This window comes from Monopterus albus, unplaced genomic scaffold, assembly GCF_001952655.1.
Source record: "Monopterus albus unplaced genomic scaffold, M_albus_1.0 scaffold83.1, whole genome shotgun sequence".
NCBI classification, from domain to species: domain Eukaryota; kingdom Metazoa; phylum Chordata; class Actinopteri; order Synbranchiformes; family Synbranchidae; genus Monopterus; species Monopterus albus.
Window position 1 is genome coordinate 94,758 of NW_018127963.1, and position 20,751 is coordinate 115,508.

Below are 20,751 nucleotides of genomic sequence, written 5' to 3' on the forward strand. Positions count from 1 at the left end.
TTGGCTGACCAACAGGACAGAAATGCCGGCTTTAGTGACAGACACCTTTATAGAGCTGGTGAACAACATGGCTCTGCAGCCGAGCCAAGAGCGCTGAAATGTCAGCATGGGATCAGGAGGTGCTTCAAGGTCAGACAAGAGGCTGCTCTGTTTAGAGAGATGGCAGTAAATACTGGCTGAGTGATGTAGCCAGTCCAGAGTTTTGGGACCGATGATGAGCACTCAGCACACCACACTCTCAGAGAAAGTGTTAAAGGTGAGACTGCTACATGTCTCAACTGAATCAAGTAGTTTCTTACAACAACTGAACACACATTACACAATTTAAAAACTTGTTAACGCAGCATTTATGTTAAAGGTTTTATATCCTGAATCAGTGTGTTCAATGTCATTTTGACTACCGGTTTTTCTGTGTTTGTGAGTTCACTCATGAGAACAACCAATGAATACAAACCTGCCATAAAAATAAAACATGGTAATTTAATGCAGAGGCTGCATTTTGCCTTTCTAAGCCTCAGTTTGTCTGTGTGCCAGCCCAAGTCATATCAAAACACATCAGTGAAATCAGATCTATTTGTCAAACATCAGCATGGCCCCCTATTTATCAAAATGACTTTAATAGCACAATAAATCTGTACTGCTGAGAATGTTGAGGCTCAGTTAGGAAAACAGTGCCTGTCAAACAAAGGTAATTTGTAATAATGGCTTTATTCTCATGTTGGATTTTATTCTGTGTGACATAGCAATAAAGGAGAGATTCGTGATAGTACAATCAGTTCTCATGGTTTTCCATGTATGGCATAAACATGTGGGCAATAAGCAAAACAACTGTCCAGGAAAGTTCAGAGATTCAGTCTGTTTTTCACCATATCATGACACACAAAAAAATTTGTTATTAAAAGATCCTAAATATTGGGAACCAAATAAAATGCAAACTGCAAATGTAGGTAAATTGTTTGTTCAGTATTACAACTACACTGGCACCTCTGTGAGGCTGTGCTTCCTGCAAGCACAGCTGTGCTTTGAGTTCACTGCTCATGATAGCATGGCTACATGCTCAGTGAAAATTCTAACATCCTGCTATTTAGCATACGTTTACCATGTTCCCAATCTTATTTTAGCACGTTAGCCTGGTGCTGAGAGGAATGTCAGTTTTGCAAGTACTTGATCATAAGCCAAAATTGTACAAATTAAAATTGACATGATAAAGGCATTAAAAAGTTAGCCATCAAGTTGTTGTTAGGGCATTCCCCTTAAAACCACATGCATCAACCTCAATGTGGCACTAGAGAAAAATTCAGGGGATCACCAAAGTCATTACAATTCATCCTCCTGGACATCATGGATATCTGTACTAAATTTGAAGGCAGGTCATCCCAGTGTTAATGAGATATTGCAGTCTGAACCATAGTAGTGGGTTGACATTGCCATCCCCTAAATCCATTCTGCTAGCACAACTAAAAACAGACACGGCATAAGACTACAGTGGAAAAAGATTCACCTGATTTCAAGTAGGGAATCCATAATTAGCAAGTAGTATCTTTTTCAGTGCAGCCAGATACAATACCATCATGCTACAGCACCCATTAATAAGACTTTGTTGAACTCTCTCATTTCTGCACCACGGGCCTGTTCGTTTTGGTCCAAGAGGCTGCCGGTACCAGACTCACAGGACTCCTTCAGTCCTTTTCAGCCAGCACCCAATATTTACAATAAAGTCCAAATCTGGGAGAGACTTCGATTGAACACAGATGGCAGGAAATTCCTTGGAAATGACAGTGGCCAAACTCAACCACAGAACATGAGACTATCTACATGTAGCAAACCTACTGAGGCCCATCTAAAAGATACTCTCTTCTTCTAGCCCATAGTTGCCTCCTGCCGTCAATTACAGTTTGACCAGTAAAACAAGTGTCTGCTGGAAAAAAAGTTCACTTCTTTTACCATTTCTGTATATTATTAATACTTTCAAGGCAGCTGTGGGAGAGAAATGAAAGAACAGTTAGGATAACCTCTGGACTCTGGAGGAAAATGCCCTTGAATGGTGGTGGTCCAACTGAGAGGTTGAATTTAAGTGTTGGTAATTAGATTACATCTGAATAGAGCAATGTTTGAAAATGATTATTTTGTTACCTACACACTGTGCAAATAACCTTCTGTTATTCTTAGAGGGGATGCTAGTTGTTTAAACCCAGGGCCAAACCAAATGTTTTGGAAACTAAAAGAATCCAGTTTCACTTCCTACCTCTTTGTTACTTTTTGTTGTTTTAGTGAAGGAGGAATAAGGAAATGTAACTTTGTGAAAAAGATATGTTTAAGGCTTGCATAGTAACTGCTTTGATTCCGCTTCTCTGTAGTGTTCACAGTGAATGCATGCTAGTCAGGACGATTAGGAGTTAACTTGTGCCCAGAATTCAACCCTTTGAGGAAAAGGAGTTTTTCAAAAGCCCAGAAGTTGCTTTGACAGTGGAGGCACAGAGGGGAAGCTTTTATTTTGATTTGATTACTGGTGTTTCATATCACCAGTGACTAAACCCTTAAATTTCAGCTTACAAAGCAAACTGATCTGCTCAAACATAATGAACTAAATCCCTCTACGTATCCTCAAAACAAATAAAATACAACAATACAGGAGAACCCAGTTGTGGTACAATAATGATGTTATGATGAACAGTAAAAATATTGGCCTGTATGTAAAGTGCGACCATGAAGTCAGATAAACTATGTTGTCAATAAGTCAAGTTATCTTGTTTGAGAAATGTTTCTTTGAAATGAGGAAGATCATTCAACTTGTTTAAATAAATAAAAAGGCACCTAATTTATTGGAAAATACTTTAAGAAAAAATTGATTTTTATGAGATTCAAAGATTTGGTGCCTGTTTAAAATGTTTTGAAGTTGACATTTTACAATTGTAACACTTCTGACACACTTCATATATAATGTAACATTCTGTAACTCCTTCAAAGCAGCACTGATGGATTGTGAGGAAGGTCTGCTATTGCACAGCAGTCAACATCTGCCACCAAGAGCATTAACACGGCTGAAAAATGACCAGAACCCAGGCTGGGGCAGTTTTGGGGTCTTCATACATATACAGAATAAATAAGAAAGGGCCCCAAGTTTTCCACTGAGCAAACCTGTGTTGAATTTCAAACCACACATGCCTAAGGAAGTCAGCAATACCACTTTTCTATTGTGTGGGGAGTCCTCATTCACCAAAGGCTCTGACACTAGGACCACCACCACCCTTCACAACCACACACACACACACACACACACACACACACAGAAACACAGATCACACAGAGAGACAGGAACGTGCTCTCCAGGTAACTTGAGATGAACAGTCCGCCAGACATTATATATCACTACACATCAAACAGAGCTCCATAAGGCTCCTGTGAGGAGGAGGGGGGCAGCAGCTCACAGTTAAAACCCCTCAGCTTTCGACAACCTCAGGAAGAGCCCCCTGTTGGCCATCGTTGGAGCAATAATGACATGACCCCTGAGCCCCCACAGTCAGGACTAAGACACAGGGTCCTGTACCAACATGGCACAACCTGACACCTATAGAAACACATTCAATCTTATGTGGTGGGAGGTCAATACACAGCTATTTACACAGACAGCAGCTCTGTGTTGGAACGGACAGGGCCACCATCAAAGAGCTTTATGAGCAAATATATTCTCACTGTGTAAGCATTTCAGATGCCCAGGCATTAAAGCCCTTCTGTGTTTTCCCGGCTCGTGTTTAATGTCTGTAATAAGATGCCTTTTAATACGATTTCTGCTCTGGCTGCGTCCCTTCACCATGTGAGTCAGCCCATAGTTATGGCCAAAGTGAGACAGTTTTGTCTTAGTAGTGAAACTTTTGCTGTGTTTGACTACATACATACATACATACATACATACATACATTTTCTACCGCTTAGTCCCTGAACGGGGTCACTGGGGCCGTGGGGGTCCTGGAGCCAACCCCACCTGACACTGGGCAAAGGCGGGGTCCACCCTGGACAGGTCGCCAATCCATCGCAAGGCTTGTGTTTGACTACTGGACAGCAAATTCAAAATTTGCTGTCCACTTTTGAACAAAGGCAAAATATACTAAAAAAAACAAACAAAAAAAAAAAACCATCAAGCAAACAGGAATGGCTCTGAGCACAACATTGATTATTATTAACCCCAAATCTGTGGTCAGGAAGAGCCTAATTTGAGAATAAGCAGAAATAAAGAAATCCTTCTTCATTCGGACCTTGGCCTCTGCCATGTGTGTCGTTTGGCTCCTCTTTGCCAGAGCGTAAAAGGGCTGAATGAAGCAAAGAGAGAATCTTGAAGAGCTCTGGCCTGTACCACGTGTCAAGCCTTTTACATAACCTGGCATTCATTGTGAAGCTCTTTTATGAGCCATAAAAAAAAAAAAAAAAAAAAAAAAAAAAAACATTTTTCCCCTGCACTTTTTTCAAAAACTAGTCCACCCATAAAAGAGTTTGCTTTTCATTTATTTTTATTTGAAGAACTTTGAAATGCAAATGTTTGTTTCTTTGCATGTAAAAATTGAGAAAAGCCATCTTAAAGAGAAATGTGAATTCTGCCCATTTTACATCATCCCTAACATAAACATGTGGGCTCGCAGTGCAAGTCTTTTTGTGCTGTTAAATGAGTGTACTTTGGCAGGCTGCAGTGTGCATATACTGATGCTTTGCCTCACTTGCTGGACTACTTCAGGCTTGTACAAGACTGGCATCTTTACAGTGGCCTATATTGACCATATTTCCATGTCACATGACAGGTCTGGCCCTTGTAAACTGTGCATTTACTCCTAAAGTTATCAAGGACATGGCAAAAAAAAAAAAAAAAAAAAAAAATTTTTGACTTTTTTAAAATTTCACTTATGGATAGGGGCTATACACCAAGACATTTTTCCCTGCAGCCTTTCACAGGCTTTAATGAAAGTACGTTCTTGCTAAGCTTCATTTTTAAGAGTCATTCTATTCAGTTTACAGTTGGCAAACAATTGATACTAGATAGATGAAAAAGCAGCATACTTCAGAGCAATAGTGACTTACTGGAAATTTGGAATTTATTAATCTCAGCATAAGAAATCATTCTGAAAATTAAAAAAAACAATATTATATTATTTAACAATATTAAATAAACACAAACTGGCAGTTTACACTGGCCATTAATACTCAACTGCCATTTCAGAACAATAAAAGGATGAATACCATGATAATAAAAGGATCAGATGCAAAAAAAAAAAAATTTTTTTAATTAAACTTGAATTATTCATGAGTGCTGAAATCATATAGCCAATATATTCTGCATCAATGTCATTCAGACATTAATCAAAGAGGTGGTGGCACAAGCACTGTTGTTCCTCTACAAGACAGGAAGCACATGTACAAGCAGCAGGTATTAGTTTGTTAATCAGTGTCTGAATGAAGCTAGAAGCATGGAGACTCCCGGCATTTGTAAAAGATTAGCGACAAAGTCCCAATACACTGAGCTCAGGTCAGGCAGAGTGCAGGCCTCGGACACAACACATCTACCAGTCAGGGTATATGAGACACAGAATAATGAGATTAAGGTTTTGAAGTGGGGTTTAGAGTTCGCTGAGGGACTGAACAGAAGTCGTTCCTTCAGGAAGCAGCGTTACCCAGTTTGACAAACAGCCACTGAGGTCATGCCAGAGGCACTTACAGCATACACAAAGTAATAAGCATTTCAAGACTGTCTTACACTATATACTGAAGTTTTCTAGTCTGTCTGCCTTCTGTGCGTCATATTTTGGTTGGGTTCCATGGCATGGGAGCATACTATCAGAGATGTACACTTTCACTTGGAGCATCTATGCTAAGTAAAGGAATAACAATAGGCAGAGAGCGTGTTGGCTATCATTAGGCAAAAGACTAAATGAAAAACAACTGTGTGGGAACAATAAAATAATTTGTCAGGGTACAGATAAATTCTGCAAAGTATTTTCCAACTGGATGAGGAACCAGTACACTGGGCCAAGTGCTCACCACCTGGCTGTCATGGCTCTGATGCTGCCTGATTCATTTAAACACATGCCTATTCGATCACTGTCGACACAAGCTGAAAATGTCTGATTAGGCTTTTTCCTCAGTATTAGTCAATGTGTGGTGTGAGCTGACTTTTTAAGAACAAACATTTGATGAAAAGAAAGGGGAGAAGACTCCTCTCTCCTTCTACTCATCCAATAAATCTCAGCTTGACTTAGCTTCAGTGAGGACATACAAAGCCAGGTACTTATCCTACATATTGTTGTCAAACGCTACTAGCAATATATAAGAGACATTTCCTACTGTGGGAAAGTTTATTGGTTATTGAAGCCATGTGAACCCATGTTTCACATCTGTGTGGATCCAAACATGTCGAAATTGGTTTAAAGGTGACAGCTTTTGGCTTCACTGTAAAAACACAGATATTCAGGATGTCCTCAGCTGCCCCGATGTGTTAAATAACCATAATAATATCTCTTTGGCAGCTGATAAAGTTGCTGAAAAATATCAGTGACTCCGCATTTATTTTGCCAAACAGATTTTTTTTTTTAAACTTTCAAAAACAAAGTTGCATGTCCGTTGCATGCAACAAGTGGCTGACCAGTGTTGCAACAGATTTCATCCTCAAGCCAAAAAACTATAACATTTTGCACTGCAGTAACTTCTTTAGAGCTTCGGGTTGGATTTGATTAGTTGGCAAAAATCTTTTATTAACTTCTAGGTTTACATGTTCAGAATTCCTGAATGTGTCCAGCTTCTCCTCCACTTTGACTCAGTTAGCATACACTCTCTCTCTCTCTCACACACACACACACACACACACACACACAAAAGTAGTGTACTACTGCCAACAACAAGCCCCATAAGAGATCTTAAGTGTCCAACATGATGTTTGTGTTAAGCAGTGTATTATAGAAGCCGACTTCTGGGTCTTTGGGGGAATGTTAAGCACGTTAATGAAGAGCACATACTGAGGCTATTAGTCAGTGTAATGTGGATCTGGTTAACATAGTTATTGCACTGCCCATATGAGCCTTGGTTCAAATGGTGACAAGGGGTGGGGTACAGTACATTTCATCTTAGCAACATTAAGGCAAAGAAGAGAATTGATCGTCTTCCACAAAACTGTTTCCAGCAGAACTGTTTCCTCATTTAGGATCACAGGAAACTCTGCCAAGTGAATGAATTTTATGCAGAAAACTTTTATGCAGGCAGATACTACAGGAGCCAGAAGATAACAGATGTCTCTACTGTTTCCAGTGGAACTCTCTGGACACAGCAACGACCTCATACATAAGATGTGGTTTTCATTTCCAGAGGGTGAGAGCAAGCAAACATCTCAGGCAGACAGCAACATCAGTATAGCAACTGCAACAAGCCAAAGTCATCTTCCTCAACTCCCAGTTTGGCAACTGGTCTGTCAATGACCATTGATCAAAGACACCGACAGGTGTGAGAGATGCAGGGAGGAGAATAATTAGCCATTCCCTGAATCAGCTGAGAATTTGGACAGTGAGTAAAATCAACAGTGGTCGCTTTTCCCCATTAAAAAGCTGTTCAAGCACCCTCAGGTGTGTGGTAATGCTAAACCTGAACATTCTTAGGAAAATCATTCACTTTTAACAACCTTCTGGTGAAGTTATTATGGTGGCCTTATTTACCATTTCATTACTTCATAGGGCGTTCTCATACACAACATATTCCCACACGATGAAAAAAAAGAATCTGCACACTCCACAGTATCACATCATGGGAAACTGCATCTTCTTATCATATGCACCATGTCCTTGCTCTGACATGAGCCCAATGAAAAAGTCTTTCCTTTTAAATATATCTGCCTATAAAAACAGTCTGTAAAAATAACCCCAAGTATTACAGATCACAGTGCTGGCATAGAGCCACTAAACCTCATTAACATCTAGAGTCGGCCTGGCGAGGCTCCCAGTTCCCTGCAACTTGGAGCTACAAGCATCATCCTGAGCAGGGAAGCAGCATCATCTTCACTTCCTCCCATCATACAGCAGTATGCTATCCAGATTTGCTACTGAAAAAGAAATGTTTTGACAAAACACCAATCCAGCTGTGCTTTAATGCTGCCATTAAGATGACACTGGATGAACAGGATCATCACTGTGTGTACCTTAGAGGTCTCAGCTACAAACAACACACAAGTTATAATAAATTCTGACTCAGCCCTGCGATGGATTGGCGACCTGTCCAGGGTGTACCCCGCCTTCGCCCGATTGCCGGCCGGGATTGGCTCCGCCCCCCCCCGTGACCCCGTTCAGGGATTAAGCGGTAGAAAAAGAATGAATGAATAAAATTCTGACTCAAAGATTTGCTTGCCAGTGCTTTAAAATATACTCTTGTAAGAACAGTTCAATGGACACTGACTCTGTGTGATGAAACTTGGCTCTTTATTTGCAAAATGATGTGTGGAGATCTCTGTCAAGACACAATGCACACACAGTATAAATATCAAAGCCCAAATCAGCAGATTACAGAAGGGTAAGTTGGCACAGTCAGGGTTTGTGATTGATGTCTGCCCACATCATTAACAGACAAGCAAGAGAAAGGTTCTTCTCTACACAGCCTTCATCCCATCATTCCTTTGTGCACTTACTAGTTCTGGTAAGCATGTAAGCACAATTTGGATTGCACTGCACATGACCAGAGAATAAGAAATTCTTCCAGAATGGTTTCTATTAAACAAGCTTTAGTAAAATATATACGCTGCACTATTAGACTTTATGATGTCTTGCAAAGTCCTCTGTCAGTGAGCTGACTGGGCACTGCCCCATGGCAGCTTCCTGGCAGGGACAGAGATAACAAGAAGGAGGATATAACTCAAGTTGTTTCGGCTGCTTTCTCCTTCGCTCTAAGGAAGGCATTAAAACTGCCTTAGCTCCCATCAGTTTGCCCATTTGTTTTTACTCACTTGGTTTAAGCTAATGTTTGATTGTCTGACTTATTAATATAGTCAATGTGACCGGCCTTGTAAAAAAGAGCTCAGACTTAAACAAGTTGAGTCTGAGCATTTGAAGCCATAGCAGCTGCAGTTTAAAATCATGATTGGTTTACAAAGCCCTAATGCAGACTCAGCAGCCAACCTGTGTTGGTAATGTTACTCACACTTGATCTTGAATGAGATGAAGTGCTGACAGTACCATACTCTCTAGAGAAAAAGATGAAACAGCAACCTCCTCATGATTGACTCAAATGACTACAACTGCCGTTTCACACTCACATGATGAGTACTCGCGCTGCTTGGTTATGAAGGTCAGTAGCCCTAATCCTTATGGCCACATCTCTCTCCCTCTCCAGCCGACAGCTGTGCGGGCCCTGTCAGCCCTCTGCCCCACTCTAGCAGAGGCAGCCCAGCGGCTGACGGCTGTCTTAGCTGCCACAGGCAGAGTGGACCCGATTCTTCTTTGATGAAACACAGCAGCACTGAGCCAAGAACAGCAAGTGGCACAGCCGAGATGTAAATCAAAATCCCACCCGTGTGCTAAGTCATACACAGAGAGGTCTGCAAGATGAGGACTGCTGTCTGAAAATGCATGAGTAATACAGACTCTATAGACATGCTGACCGCATGTCTATAGAGTCTGAGGAATGCCTGTCCAGGCAAGAATGCCAGAAGTAGAGAAGGCTTTATCTTTGCAATAAATAGTTAATAAAAGGTCAAACAAATCTGATCTAATTCCTGGCAACTTAATCCCTTCATCAGCCAAAGTGTAGTTTGTTAAACTGAGTGTACTTCTCAAGGTTTGGGCTAAAAATACTTTTTATGATGACATGTGTGAGCCAACTCTCCAGCTTTGTCTTGATTAAACTGAGGCCCAGAGCACATTTCTTCTGGTATTCCAGAGATATTTCGACACTTACTCAAACCAGACCATGTTTTTGTTGTGTGGCTGTTTGAATTCATTGGCGGTATGAAAGTCAGAATACCTCTGGTTACAGTGAGATGCCATAATCATACCACACTGGTCAGATAAGAATGAAAATATCTGACCCAAATGGTACTGACTATGGAGAAGAAAAGGGACAATGGAAAGACTGCAGTGCTTAAATTTGCATGTTCATTCTGCAGCTTCAGATGCTACTTAGGCAGAAACAACCTCCCATAAATCTCATTTTCTTGCTTTAAATCCAAACCTTTGAGTTGATGCAACCCTCATCTCTTCCTCTGCCACTTATCTCCTGTTTCCACACACGTCATACGTGTTCCTGGCTGAGATCGACTGAGGTGATTCAGCCAAGCAGATGCAAGACCAGGGGTCTTCTCTCACTCTCCTTCTCTAGTGGCTGTGACTCAGGAAGCACTCTCATTCCATTACCCAGCATTCCCTTTTCAGCCAGACAAAAGGTTTACGGGAATACCACTGCAGAATCATCACCAGGTCTCGGCTTTATGAATCAGTGGAACATGCTGCAAACATTACACCCTATGACAACCTCCCCAGGCAGCGCTCTTGCATTTGCCCATAACTCACTGCTGAGCTCATACTAGACTCAAAAGACGTGGGCTGTACTGGCCTATGGGAATGTACCGACCGGTGAGAAACCTGGTAAAAAGAATCCCACTACCACTGTACTATACAACATCCTTCATGTTATAGTTCTAATTTAGAGGCACAAATGCAAAAAAAGGATGTCTGGCTCTTGTTTAGCAGACTCCTATTGACACATTCCATGTAAGGTACAGCTGGGTGCAAACTGCCAGCAACACCAGAAACTGTTTCACTATAAAATAAAAAGAAATGTTCTCAATCAAGCAGGGCAGTAAAACTAAGTGAACTGCAAGTTCAATAAAAGGTCAAACCTCTTTTAGCAGCAGTAAAAGTAAAATGTTTCCTCTGAGGGTTGATCAGTCTTTCACAACATCTGGGAGGGACAGCTGTTCTAACCTGGCTTTGCTGCTACAACCTTTGGCATGTTGACCAATAGTGATGTTGAGATCCTCAGTTACTCTCTCAACTTCAACCTCACTTAATAAATATTTTCAACAGAAAGTGATCCACAGAGGTTGTAGAGATTCCATGTGCATCCTAATTTCCTTAACTGATCATTGCTTGCTCCTTGGTCAACCCGGAAGCGGAAGGGTGTTCCAAAGTTTTTATTCCTGCCTTGAGGATCAAGGAGTGAGGAGGCTGCAGGAGGAGCCTTGAATGAGGATACAATAGACCTCTTGCCCAGGTCTATTATGGACCAACTCACATCTTTATTGGGAATCAGTTGGTAATGGGATGCTTCAGATGAAGGATCAGAGGAAAGGAGTCTCATGCCTCTGAACACATTTCCTTGATTTTTCTCTCCTTGCATTTTTTTCTCACATATTGTGTGGGTGGGACTAGGACACAAGGAAAAAATGCAAGTGAGGAAAACATAGATGCAGTTAAGGGAATTGAGATATATCCCATCTCCTGTTGGTAATTAAAACACACACACACACACACACACAGCCAATAGTTGTATGTCTGAAAATTTGGCTACCAGACATAAAATTTTCAAATTTTGAATAAAGAAAAGATTTGGTTTGAGTATTAAGATTTTTGTTCTATTCTCTCTCAGACACACACACACACACACAGACAGACACACATTTTCATTTTTCTGCTGACTTTACATTGACTTACACTGATTTCCTGGAGACCTACCCTGATCTTGACTATAAGCACTGTTTATCTAACCTTAAACCAAGTAATCACTTTAAAATTCAATCTACGCGGTGAGGACTGATGTTTGGTTCCCACAATGAGGGCTCAGTTCCCATAATGTGAGTGTGTAAACAGGTTTTGATCCCCACCGCATGAGTAGCACCAGGCACGTGTGCGCACACACAAACGTATATATCTATGTATACTTCCACAATATAAAACAAGAAACAGTACAACACCGTAATGTGTGCACTATAGATACATGGAATTTTAAGTTGAGTAAATATTTAAAGATGTAATGTGCAACATAGCAATAGATACAATAACAACTTCAACACAATTTAATATCTCAGTTGCATATACAGTGTAAAAGGTTATGAAACACACTTCACTCTTGCACTTAAGGGTATGCTTACTTATGCTGCCCTCTTTCTGTAGAACAAACATCTTGAGCACAGAAACTAAGTCACTTCCAAAAACAACCTAAAACCTATTCATTGTGGCTGAATTGTTGTTTCTTCAGTGTCTTTCTCTCACGTCCTCCTTCCGTTTTCTCATATTTATGTTAAGATTTATGCTAATTACTGACATCCAAATTGAATAAATAATGTGCATACATCAAAGCCAAATGTAAAGCCAATATAACCCTCAAGGTCACCAAATTTCAGAAATTCAAAACCCACTGAAACAGTTGAAGCAAACTGTCACAGAATTATAGCTGTAAAAACATTTCTACGCAACACGAATCTGCTTAAAAAGGCACTGGATTGCACTAACATTTTAAAAGTGAGCATCAGTTCCTTTGTTGGTTAAGCTGTATTTTTCCTTACTGTAAAACATTTAGCATATCAGTTATTCTTCTATTTTCAGAATTCTACAAAGAGACAAGATTGATATGTTTTCAAAGTAACGAAGACATCAACACACTATGCAGCTTTTTCCTACATACAAAAAGAATACCAACTACCCACTTTAACTATATACTTTGAATAAAATAACTGACTTTACCAAAAGCACTTACTGGAAAGTTGTCATTTAGCGTTTCACACAGCAGAGGCTCAAAGTGGGCCGTAATGATCAGCTGTTTCTCATAGCAGTCAGATTACCGCCCCACAGTCTGACATCTACAAATGCTTCTGGGGAAAACACAGGAAACTAAGTCAGTCTGAGGGAATTCAACATTTGTGCCAATGCCACTTTGCACAAAAAAAGCATGTGTACATATGTGTGCCAGTGTGTCAATGTGTAGTGTGTACTTAGTGTAGGTGCTGAGCATATACATCTGCAATGGATGCAGTGGTGTTTGTGTGTCTGCATAAAGGTGTTTATTCAGCATGTATATAGACTGTATATAGGGACATAGATAAAGATGCCACACAATGTGTGTTGGCCAGAAACCCTTGGTAACAAGCAGTAGACAATACTCAAATGCAAAATTCTTTTACTCTTGTGACCACAGGCTGAATCAGTGACAACCCTCTGCATCATCCTGGCCAGGGGACCTTTAGTAAGGTATCGAATGATGCTGGGACACACGCCTCAATCAAACCAATATTCTTTTTCAAAAGGGGTCAAGTGTTTTTCCTTTGCAAGCTAAATACTTTCATTGCTGGTGGGCACTATTGTACAGCGGATCTGTGGTGTTAGAATGAACAGCGGCAGCTCATTGAGAGCAATATGTACCAGGTGGGATCCCTGCTTCATTCAACTTGGTGCAAATAAATCTACAGAACAATTTTTCTTGAACTGAATGTTCTTTAAAATGCAATGGCACTCCAACAAGGACACTGCATGCACACAAGAGTTTTTAGTAAATGAATGCTACGAGTTACTTTTACATTTACAATACCTGACCCATAAAAGTTGAATCCAAATTTTTACTGTGTTTTGCATAAAAGATGAAGGAAATTCAACCATTACACTTTGTAACTTGCGTATTAGTATGCTAACAGTGTCACTTACTGCGCTAAATATCTCATCTATTTATTATTTATACAACTGTAAACACACAGGCAAACATTAACAAACAATGTTCATTTTTGGAGTAATTACAAAAGCAGCAAAGAAGTACTAAATGCAAATTTTCCATAGTACAGCTTCCCTCCCATAAAACACTTTGAGCTGAGGATCTGACAAAACATCACTATATTTTAATCACGTTTATCACTGAGTAGTCGGTCACATTTTGCAATCACAGCGTACATTTTAGAGGTCAGAACTCTCCCATCTGAGGTGAGTTCTTCCTACACTGTCTCACTTCCATCAGGATAAATGGTGCAGTCTGTGCTTGTTCAGAGATTCCTTTCAGTATAAATCTAAAGTAATGGCTGAGAATGCCGTTTAAACTCCAGCTCTGTCCCCAAATGGGAGTATGTAATATGATCAGCCTGAAATGAGGCATGATACAAAAGACTGATGAGTACTGAGATCACTCTCATACTCCATGCTCACCAGAAGAGACCATAAAATAAAACAGAGCCTGGAATACACCGCGCATTCAAATCGGAGAGAACATTTGGAGTACAACTGAAATTGAGTTAAACTTTTAATTTCTGAAATATGACTGTAAAATCTAATGTGAAATGAATTACTTCCAACTAATGAAACTTGTTTTGATGTGTGGCTGACTGCTCTTATAGTAAAATAGATGTGTGGTTATGTTTTTCTCTGTGTAAAGAGCAAAAATCTATTTTACTTCATAAAGCCACAAGATATTGAAATAATTAAATATTATAGTCACAAGGCAACAAACATATATATGGGTCTGCTTCAACGATAATCTGCACAACATAATACACAAACACATCTTGCATTCCCACAATTTACAGGAAGTACGAGTTCAAAAGCGCTGCAGAGACAATGAGACGATTCATTCTGACCAGGATGGAGGGCTGAGGGCACTGTGCGGCGAGAGAACTCATAAATGCTGAGACACATTCAGCAGACATATGGTTTGTGTTTAGCGAGAAGAAACAACAATTAAATCCGTTGATCCTCTTCTAGCTGCAAGGATGACTGCTAATATAAAAGTATGTTCCACATAATCATAATTTAGGATGAGGCTGTAATTACCTCCGCCCTTTCACAACAATGCTGTCTAAACAGGATGGAGCAGGCTTCCAGACACGCGCAGTTCACTTTCCATTCATTTCATTTATGGAATTGTTACATTTTCACTTTTACTGATGAGCCCATGTCAAATATTTCATTTACTTAAAGGCACTAAAGATTATTTCAAGCCGGAGTATACAGAGTTAATAACTTTAATATTTCTATTTTTCTCACAAATTAAAAGCTAAATGTATCCACTCATTAAAATATTGACAGTCAGACGTTTAAAGTCAACATCACACTAACCCTACCATGAAGTAAATGCTGCCATGCCTTGTTAGCATCCATAGTAAATGCACACTTGCTTGGCAGTTATTCCACGCGCCTCAGATGGCCTTTGTGTGATTGTGGTGTTATTTATAAATTGGCCAAGGATCCAAGTGTGCTCTGGATTTAATTAACAGACATAATTCACAAACTACAAGCAAGACTTGCAGCACAAATACACGGTATAGCTGCACCAAAGATTGCTCTAGAGAAGCCATGTGAAGAAGACTGCACTATTTTAGATGGTAGCTTTTCAGAGAACCTAGAACTTTACTGATCAAACATATTCTGTTTGGCTGAATTCTCTACTGTTGTTCTCAAAGTCTGTTTTAATGAAGGGAAGAAAATTTCAATATGTCCAGAATTTAGTCATTCTGCGAATCAACTTTCTAATCTTCACCCACCTCTGCAGCACCAGTTAACAGGGGCCTTACCTTGAACTGGTGAGAGAGAGAAGCATGAGCGCGGAGTTTTGGTTGGAAGATGCGTTTTGTCCTCGGGCGCGCTGAGTCGCTTCGGGCTGGAGCAGTTCATGTGAAAGTCATTGGGGCTCCGGCAAATCTGAGATCCAAAACTACCGTTCCCGGCTCGCCGTGCACAGATGTCCGCCTTGCTGCCGTACACGGAGCGTGTCATACCGGTGAAGTCCGTGATAGTTGGGATCTGACAGTGGCTAACCATCCCGAACAGCGCTGAGGAGTTCTGCATTGATGACTCGGCTTTCCCATGCAGTGGTGAGGTCGCTGCTCATTACCTGTACACATGACAAAGAGTTTTAAAGAAAACCTAACTAAAATCACGGTAACCCTCACAAATTCCGCAGAGACATCGGGTCTGTCTCTCATCAGAGTCTGCGTCAAATTGTGCAAACATGCATCAATTCATCTGAACAAGAAGAATCAGCACAGTGGACGAGGCGATTAAATGTAGTTGATTTCGCAACACCCACCTTGTCCAATTAGCCTACAAAGAGCCGAAAACGTCTAATTATGCACATCAGCATGTTTACCACACTGTCAGCGGAAACGTTTGCAGGTCTGTTAGATTGCATCTTCGCAGTGAGAATCAGTCATCAGCGTCATCAGCATCCCATGCATTGCATTACCCCCCCGCCCCTGACACCCGATAGCTCCAGTGCTCTGCGGGATTCGAGAGCACCAGTGACGACTATATCAGTGTATCTATGGTAGGTTAAGATTTGGATCAAGGCGATGGTGTTGTAGCAATTCACGAGACACTGCTGATGCATATCCTGCACGCGACCAAGCATAATGCACTAGGTGTCGGGTTATGTGTTGAAGGCTGCAGTCATTAAAAAGTTGCATAAAGGTAACTGAAGAACGGTGATCGATACCTTAATCACACTGATTAGGCTACAACTGCACCGTGTTTCCAAACTTGGTGGCGACTATGATTCAGTGGGTAGAGCAGTCGTCTCCCAACTGGAGGGTCGGAGGTTCGAATCTCGGTGCCTGCAGTCCATGTGTCCGTGGGCAAGACACTGAACCCCCAGGTTGCCCCCTGATGGTTAGAGCCATCGGTTCAGTTGGCTGCTTCGGTTCTGTACCGGAAACAAATTCCTTGTGTGTAACATAGTTGGCCAAATAAAGGTGGTTATTATAATATTATTATTATTATTAACTTGCAGTGATATGATCGAGACTATTATAACGGTGTATACAGCAACAGTATCATACAATGTTTATGCTGCATAGATTTAGAGGGAAAGTGCGAAGAGTCTAATTAAGGCTAATATGTCCAGCTCCATAAGTCATAATTTATCAGATTTCACCATGTGGCTTAGCCTTGTAGCCTAATGTGTAGGAGAATGACATCGATAAAAAATAAGACGTGGGTACTTAATCGATTCATTACTGACTAAAAGTCAGGATAAAAGGATGAACCTGTTGTCAAATGATCAAAATCCTTACATAAATCTTAAGACTAGAGTTAAAATGAAACTTGGACTTTCTTAGGAAAAAGCATTTCTCAAAACAAAACAAAACAAAAAAATCTCCAATAGTCACGATCTGGTGTGTAGTTGCTCTTTTCTGCGATGTGGAGCCTTTGTTGAGCGCCTTCATTCCACAAGCACAGCATTGTTTTTTAATTTATGAAACCCTGTTCTGCAGCTCCACCTAGTGGTGACTACGTGGCAGGGACAATCCTAAAAGGGTCACAGTGGGCACCATCAACACACCTAGTTATTATTGTCCATACATGACGAGTGGAACAAACTGCTGAGCGAACGTTTATAAATGTAGTGGAAAATGAGCAGTGAGGTGTGAATGGTTTGGTTCTCAGTAAAACTGGAGATGGAACTCGGCTGTAGAAATGCGGAACTGATGAATAACTGGGTGCGATGATGCCTTATGTATCGTTGGAAATATGTCATGTGCAGACAGAGTGAGAGAAAGTACTTAAATCTTTTGGTAGATGAACTATATTGCTTGGTAAGGACACTTGGTACGTTTGATAAGGTGAAATTATCAATGTACGGATCACAATGAAATACAAAGCGTAGGAAAGAACCGAGAAGGCATTGTAAATTAAACGGAACGCACTGCCCGACCACATTTGCTACTTGTGATGTACAAATGTTTAGAAAATCCGAGCTCGGTCTAAGGGCGTGAAGGCAGCTGTTATCAAACCTGGGCAGAGTGGGCGGTAACCGACATATTTATCAATCAAATGACAGTGACTCTGTGTTAGGTGTCAAAACGGGACGTGATCATCGCGGAGCAAGCATGTTTTTGCAAAAACTTATGCTCTGTTTGTCGACAGTATGCAATGTCTTCTACGTTATAGCACTCAATCTCACGGTCAGGATTATGCATTTCATTTCACCAAGCCTCACCAAGAAGCACATCATCAGAATGAATGAAAAGACAACTATGACCCAGAATCCCAAATTTAAGTATGAAGATTGGGGTCCGACGTTTAACTCCTTTAATTTCGTCAAAGCCGCCTCCTGGCACATGTGGCTGTCTCTCGGACAAGAGGCTTTTCTGGAAAAAGAAGCTCCGGACTCACCTGTGGTCACCATGGACGGAAAGAAAACGAGTATCTTCCAGTACTTGAGAGGTACGTTAAGAAGATCCATAGCCTTGGTTTAGTCACCTTAGCCCAGTTGTTTTCCTGATCTTAAAACGTGAGCTGTATTTTCTTTATGCAGACAACAGGCCGCTGGTGTTGAGTTTTGGAAGCTGCACCTGACCCCCGTTTATGTATAGACTTGAGGAGTTCAAACAACTCGTCAAGGACTTCAGCGATGTGGCGGACTTTCTTGTGGTTTACATCGCCGAGGCACATTCAACAGGTGAGAGGAAGTCGCCAGATTGCCAGGTGAAATCACGATCATCATCAAACTGATTAATTGGTGGAGGAGAAACTAGGCTTCCAAACTATGAAATCTGAAAGGCAAATCAAAAAAGAAAACGGACTAACTTTATTCACTGTGGCATTTCTGAAAAAGGCTTCTTAAAAGTGTGCATTAGACCAAAATACACTGTTGAAAGTTTTAAATAGATGCATACATATCCTTTCCCCCATCTGTACTTATGAATGGTCTCCATCACCTTACATGTTTATTAAAGAAACTCCTGCATTGGAGAAGTTTAAATGTAGCTGTAAAAAATGTGGACTTTAACATCATTACATTGCTTGATGTGATGTGTTAAACTGTAAAAGAAGTCTTCTTTTGACTTATATTGTACAAAAATGGTCTGCTTTTTGAGTCTTGTCGTTCAGCTTTGACTTGGTGCAACAACCATAAAACAGTAACAGATTTATATGCTCCCCTGTTTTGCTGCACTCAGTGTCATTCTAGTGAAATCACATTCTGTGCTTCCGTCTCAGATGGTTGGGCCTTTAACAACAACTATGACATCAAGCACCACCGTAGCCTGGAGGACAGGCTGTCCGCAGCACGGATCCTGGTTCAGAAGGAGCCCCTGTGTCCGGTGGTTGTGGATGAAATAAATGATGTCACTGCCATAAAGTATGGTGCTCTACCTGAAAGGCTTTATGTGCTGCAGGCTGGGAAAGTCGTGTACAAGGTGAGATCTGTACACCCTGACATACCGCACTTTTAATTTATGTGATCCTGATGGAGGAGTTCCAGGTAAAAAATGAAAGGCATAATTTCTTTAGGTTCACACACTTTGTTCTTCTCATGCAATTGCGTGACTAGAAGTAATACCAGCATTGTGCTGTTGTGTGGGGAGGAGCAGAATAAGGAACAGACACAAAACTGGAATTCTTGGCATTGAGATAGGTTGACGTTAGCCAAGCCAGAAATATACAATTGCATGCTGTTATATGGCAAACACATGTATTCTGATGTTCTTTATAAGTCTAACCAAAGTGGTATCTAAGTGCAAATGTTATTCATTGTGTTTCATTTACATTCCTGGCTCTGTGTTCCCTAGGGGGGCGTGGGGCCTTGTGGCTACAGTCCACTGGAGGTGCGTTCATTCCTGGAGAAGATGAATTAAGATCAAAATCATTTGTCATCTGACCAATTTTATATGGAGGGGGATCTGTGTGTTCAGTAGGTCTTGACATTTTAACCAACACAATAATACTATGTTTTTAATCAGACACCAATCAATACACCACTTGACATAATATTGCCTCCAGGCTCTCCTGTACACTAAAAACTGATCTCAGCTGTCAATATCTGAGCTTGAATTCACCTCTCACTGTTTCCTAGTGACGGCTACAGATGAAACCGTTGGCCTCTGTAGCCAGATGACGCGAAACAGAGATGGTCCCCTCAGAGTTTATGGTTGAGGTGGTTGAATGTACAGGAGATGTTGTGTGCTTTGCTTTGCTTTAAATAAGGTTCAACACTCTAAATGCTTCAAGGTAATACCACAAGAAGCTACTTTGCTTTATGACGATTACAGTGAAAACCTCTGGCAACTGTAATTTGATGAAAGATGACCTAAAAGTAGCCCTTCTCAAGATTAAGTCGGAGCATTTATGATTTGATGTATCTAATCTCTAATAAGCATTCTGTAAAACAAATGAATTTGCTTTTCATTGCTGTTTCATCAAGAGATGTCTGTATTATAGTGTAGTAAAAATAACCTGGGAAGACCCCTGGATCAAGTTCTCAGTATATATTTTAGAGTATGACAAAGTGTGTTTTATCATGGCACTAGTTCCTAAATGGTTTTCCATAGTCCTTCCACTACAAGACAGTATAGTTGGATGGATTTTACACATTAAACTAAAGCTAAATAACATCGTAAATTATCCAAGATATTGCTCTCACTCTAAATTACACCTAATAAGACTAAATAATATTGTGTACAAAGCTCGAGCAGTCTCCATTTTTACATCATGTTTCTTCAAAGAAAATGGCTGAAGGGTTTTAATGTTGACACACACTGGTTTTCCACCACATGAGAATCTGGGTGGTGTTTGCTGTCTTGTCTGGACGTGATTGTAAACATACTGTGCTGTATGTCAGTTATGCAAGTTCAACGAATCCACGGCGCACACATTCATTCATGTGAGTTGTGGAGTGTGTCATTCATGCCCCCATTCAAGTTAATACTTAACCTTCTTATCTTTGCACATGAATTGATTTAGTCTCAGATTGCATAAGACATTGCGAGAAAATGCCACTATCACTAGAAAACTGATCTGTTGTGTTAATTCTTACATGCTGTTATGT

The 20,751-nt window shown here is 40.6% G+C and overlaps 2 protein-coding genes across 6 annotated transcripts in view; one reads left to right on the forward strand and one right to left on the reverse strand.

The window, feature by feature from the left end:
- glis1b (GLIS family zinc finger 1b) overlaps window positions 1-18,205 on the reverse strand; it is a 70,247-nt gene extending 52,042 nt beyond the window's left edge. For 2 of the 5 annotated variants that reach the window (XM_020607004.1, XM_020607000.1), the window contains exons 1-2: window positions 18,099-18,205; window positions 15,500-15,819 (exon numbers count right to left, since the gene is read on the reverse strand). In XM_020607004.1, coding sequence (XP_020462660.1) covers window positions 15,500-15,773 — 274 coding nt within the window. In that variant the 5' untranslated portion in view covers window positions 15,774-15,819; window positions 18,099-18,205. Of the gene's footprint in view, window positions 1-12,708; window positions 12,743-15,499; window positions 15,820-16,014; window positions 16,106-16,419; window positions 16,522-18,098 lie in introns of those variants that run through there. The other 3 variants (XM_020607002.1, XM_020607003.1, XM_020607005.1) reach the window with 3 other exon arrangements.
- dio1 (iodothyronine deiodinase 1) lies at window positions 17,573-19,688 on the forward strand. The gene is made up of 4 exons (XM_020607009.1): window positions 17,573-18,149; window positions 18,241-18,384; window positions 18,924-19,123; window positions 19,496-19,688. Exons 1-4 carry the CDS (start codon window positions 17,813-17,815, stop codon window positions 19,559-19,561), a joined length of 747 nt encoding a protein of 248 aa, XP_020462665.1. The 5' UTR covers window positions 17,573-17,812; the 3' UTR covers window positions 19,562-19,688.
- Window positions 19,689-20,751: the final 1,063 nt, after the last annotated feature.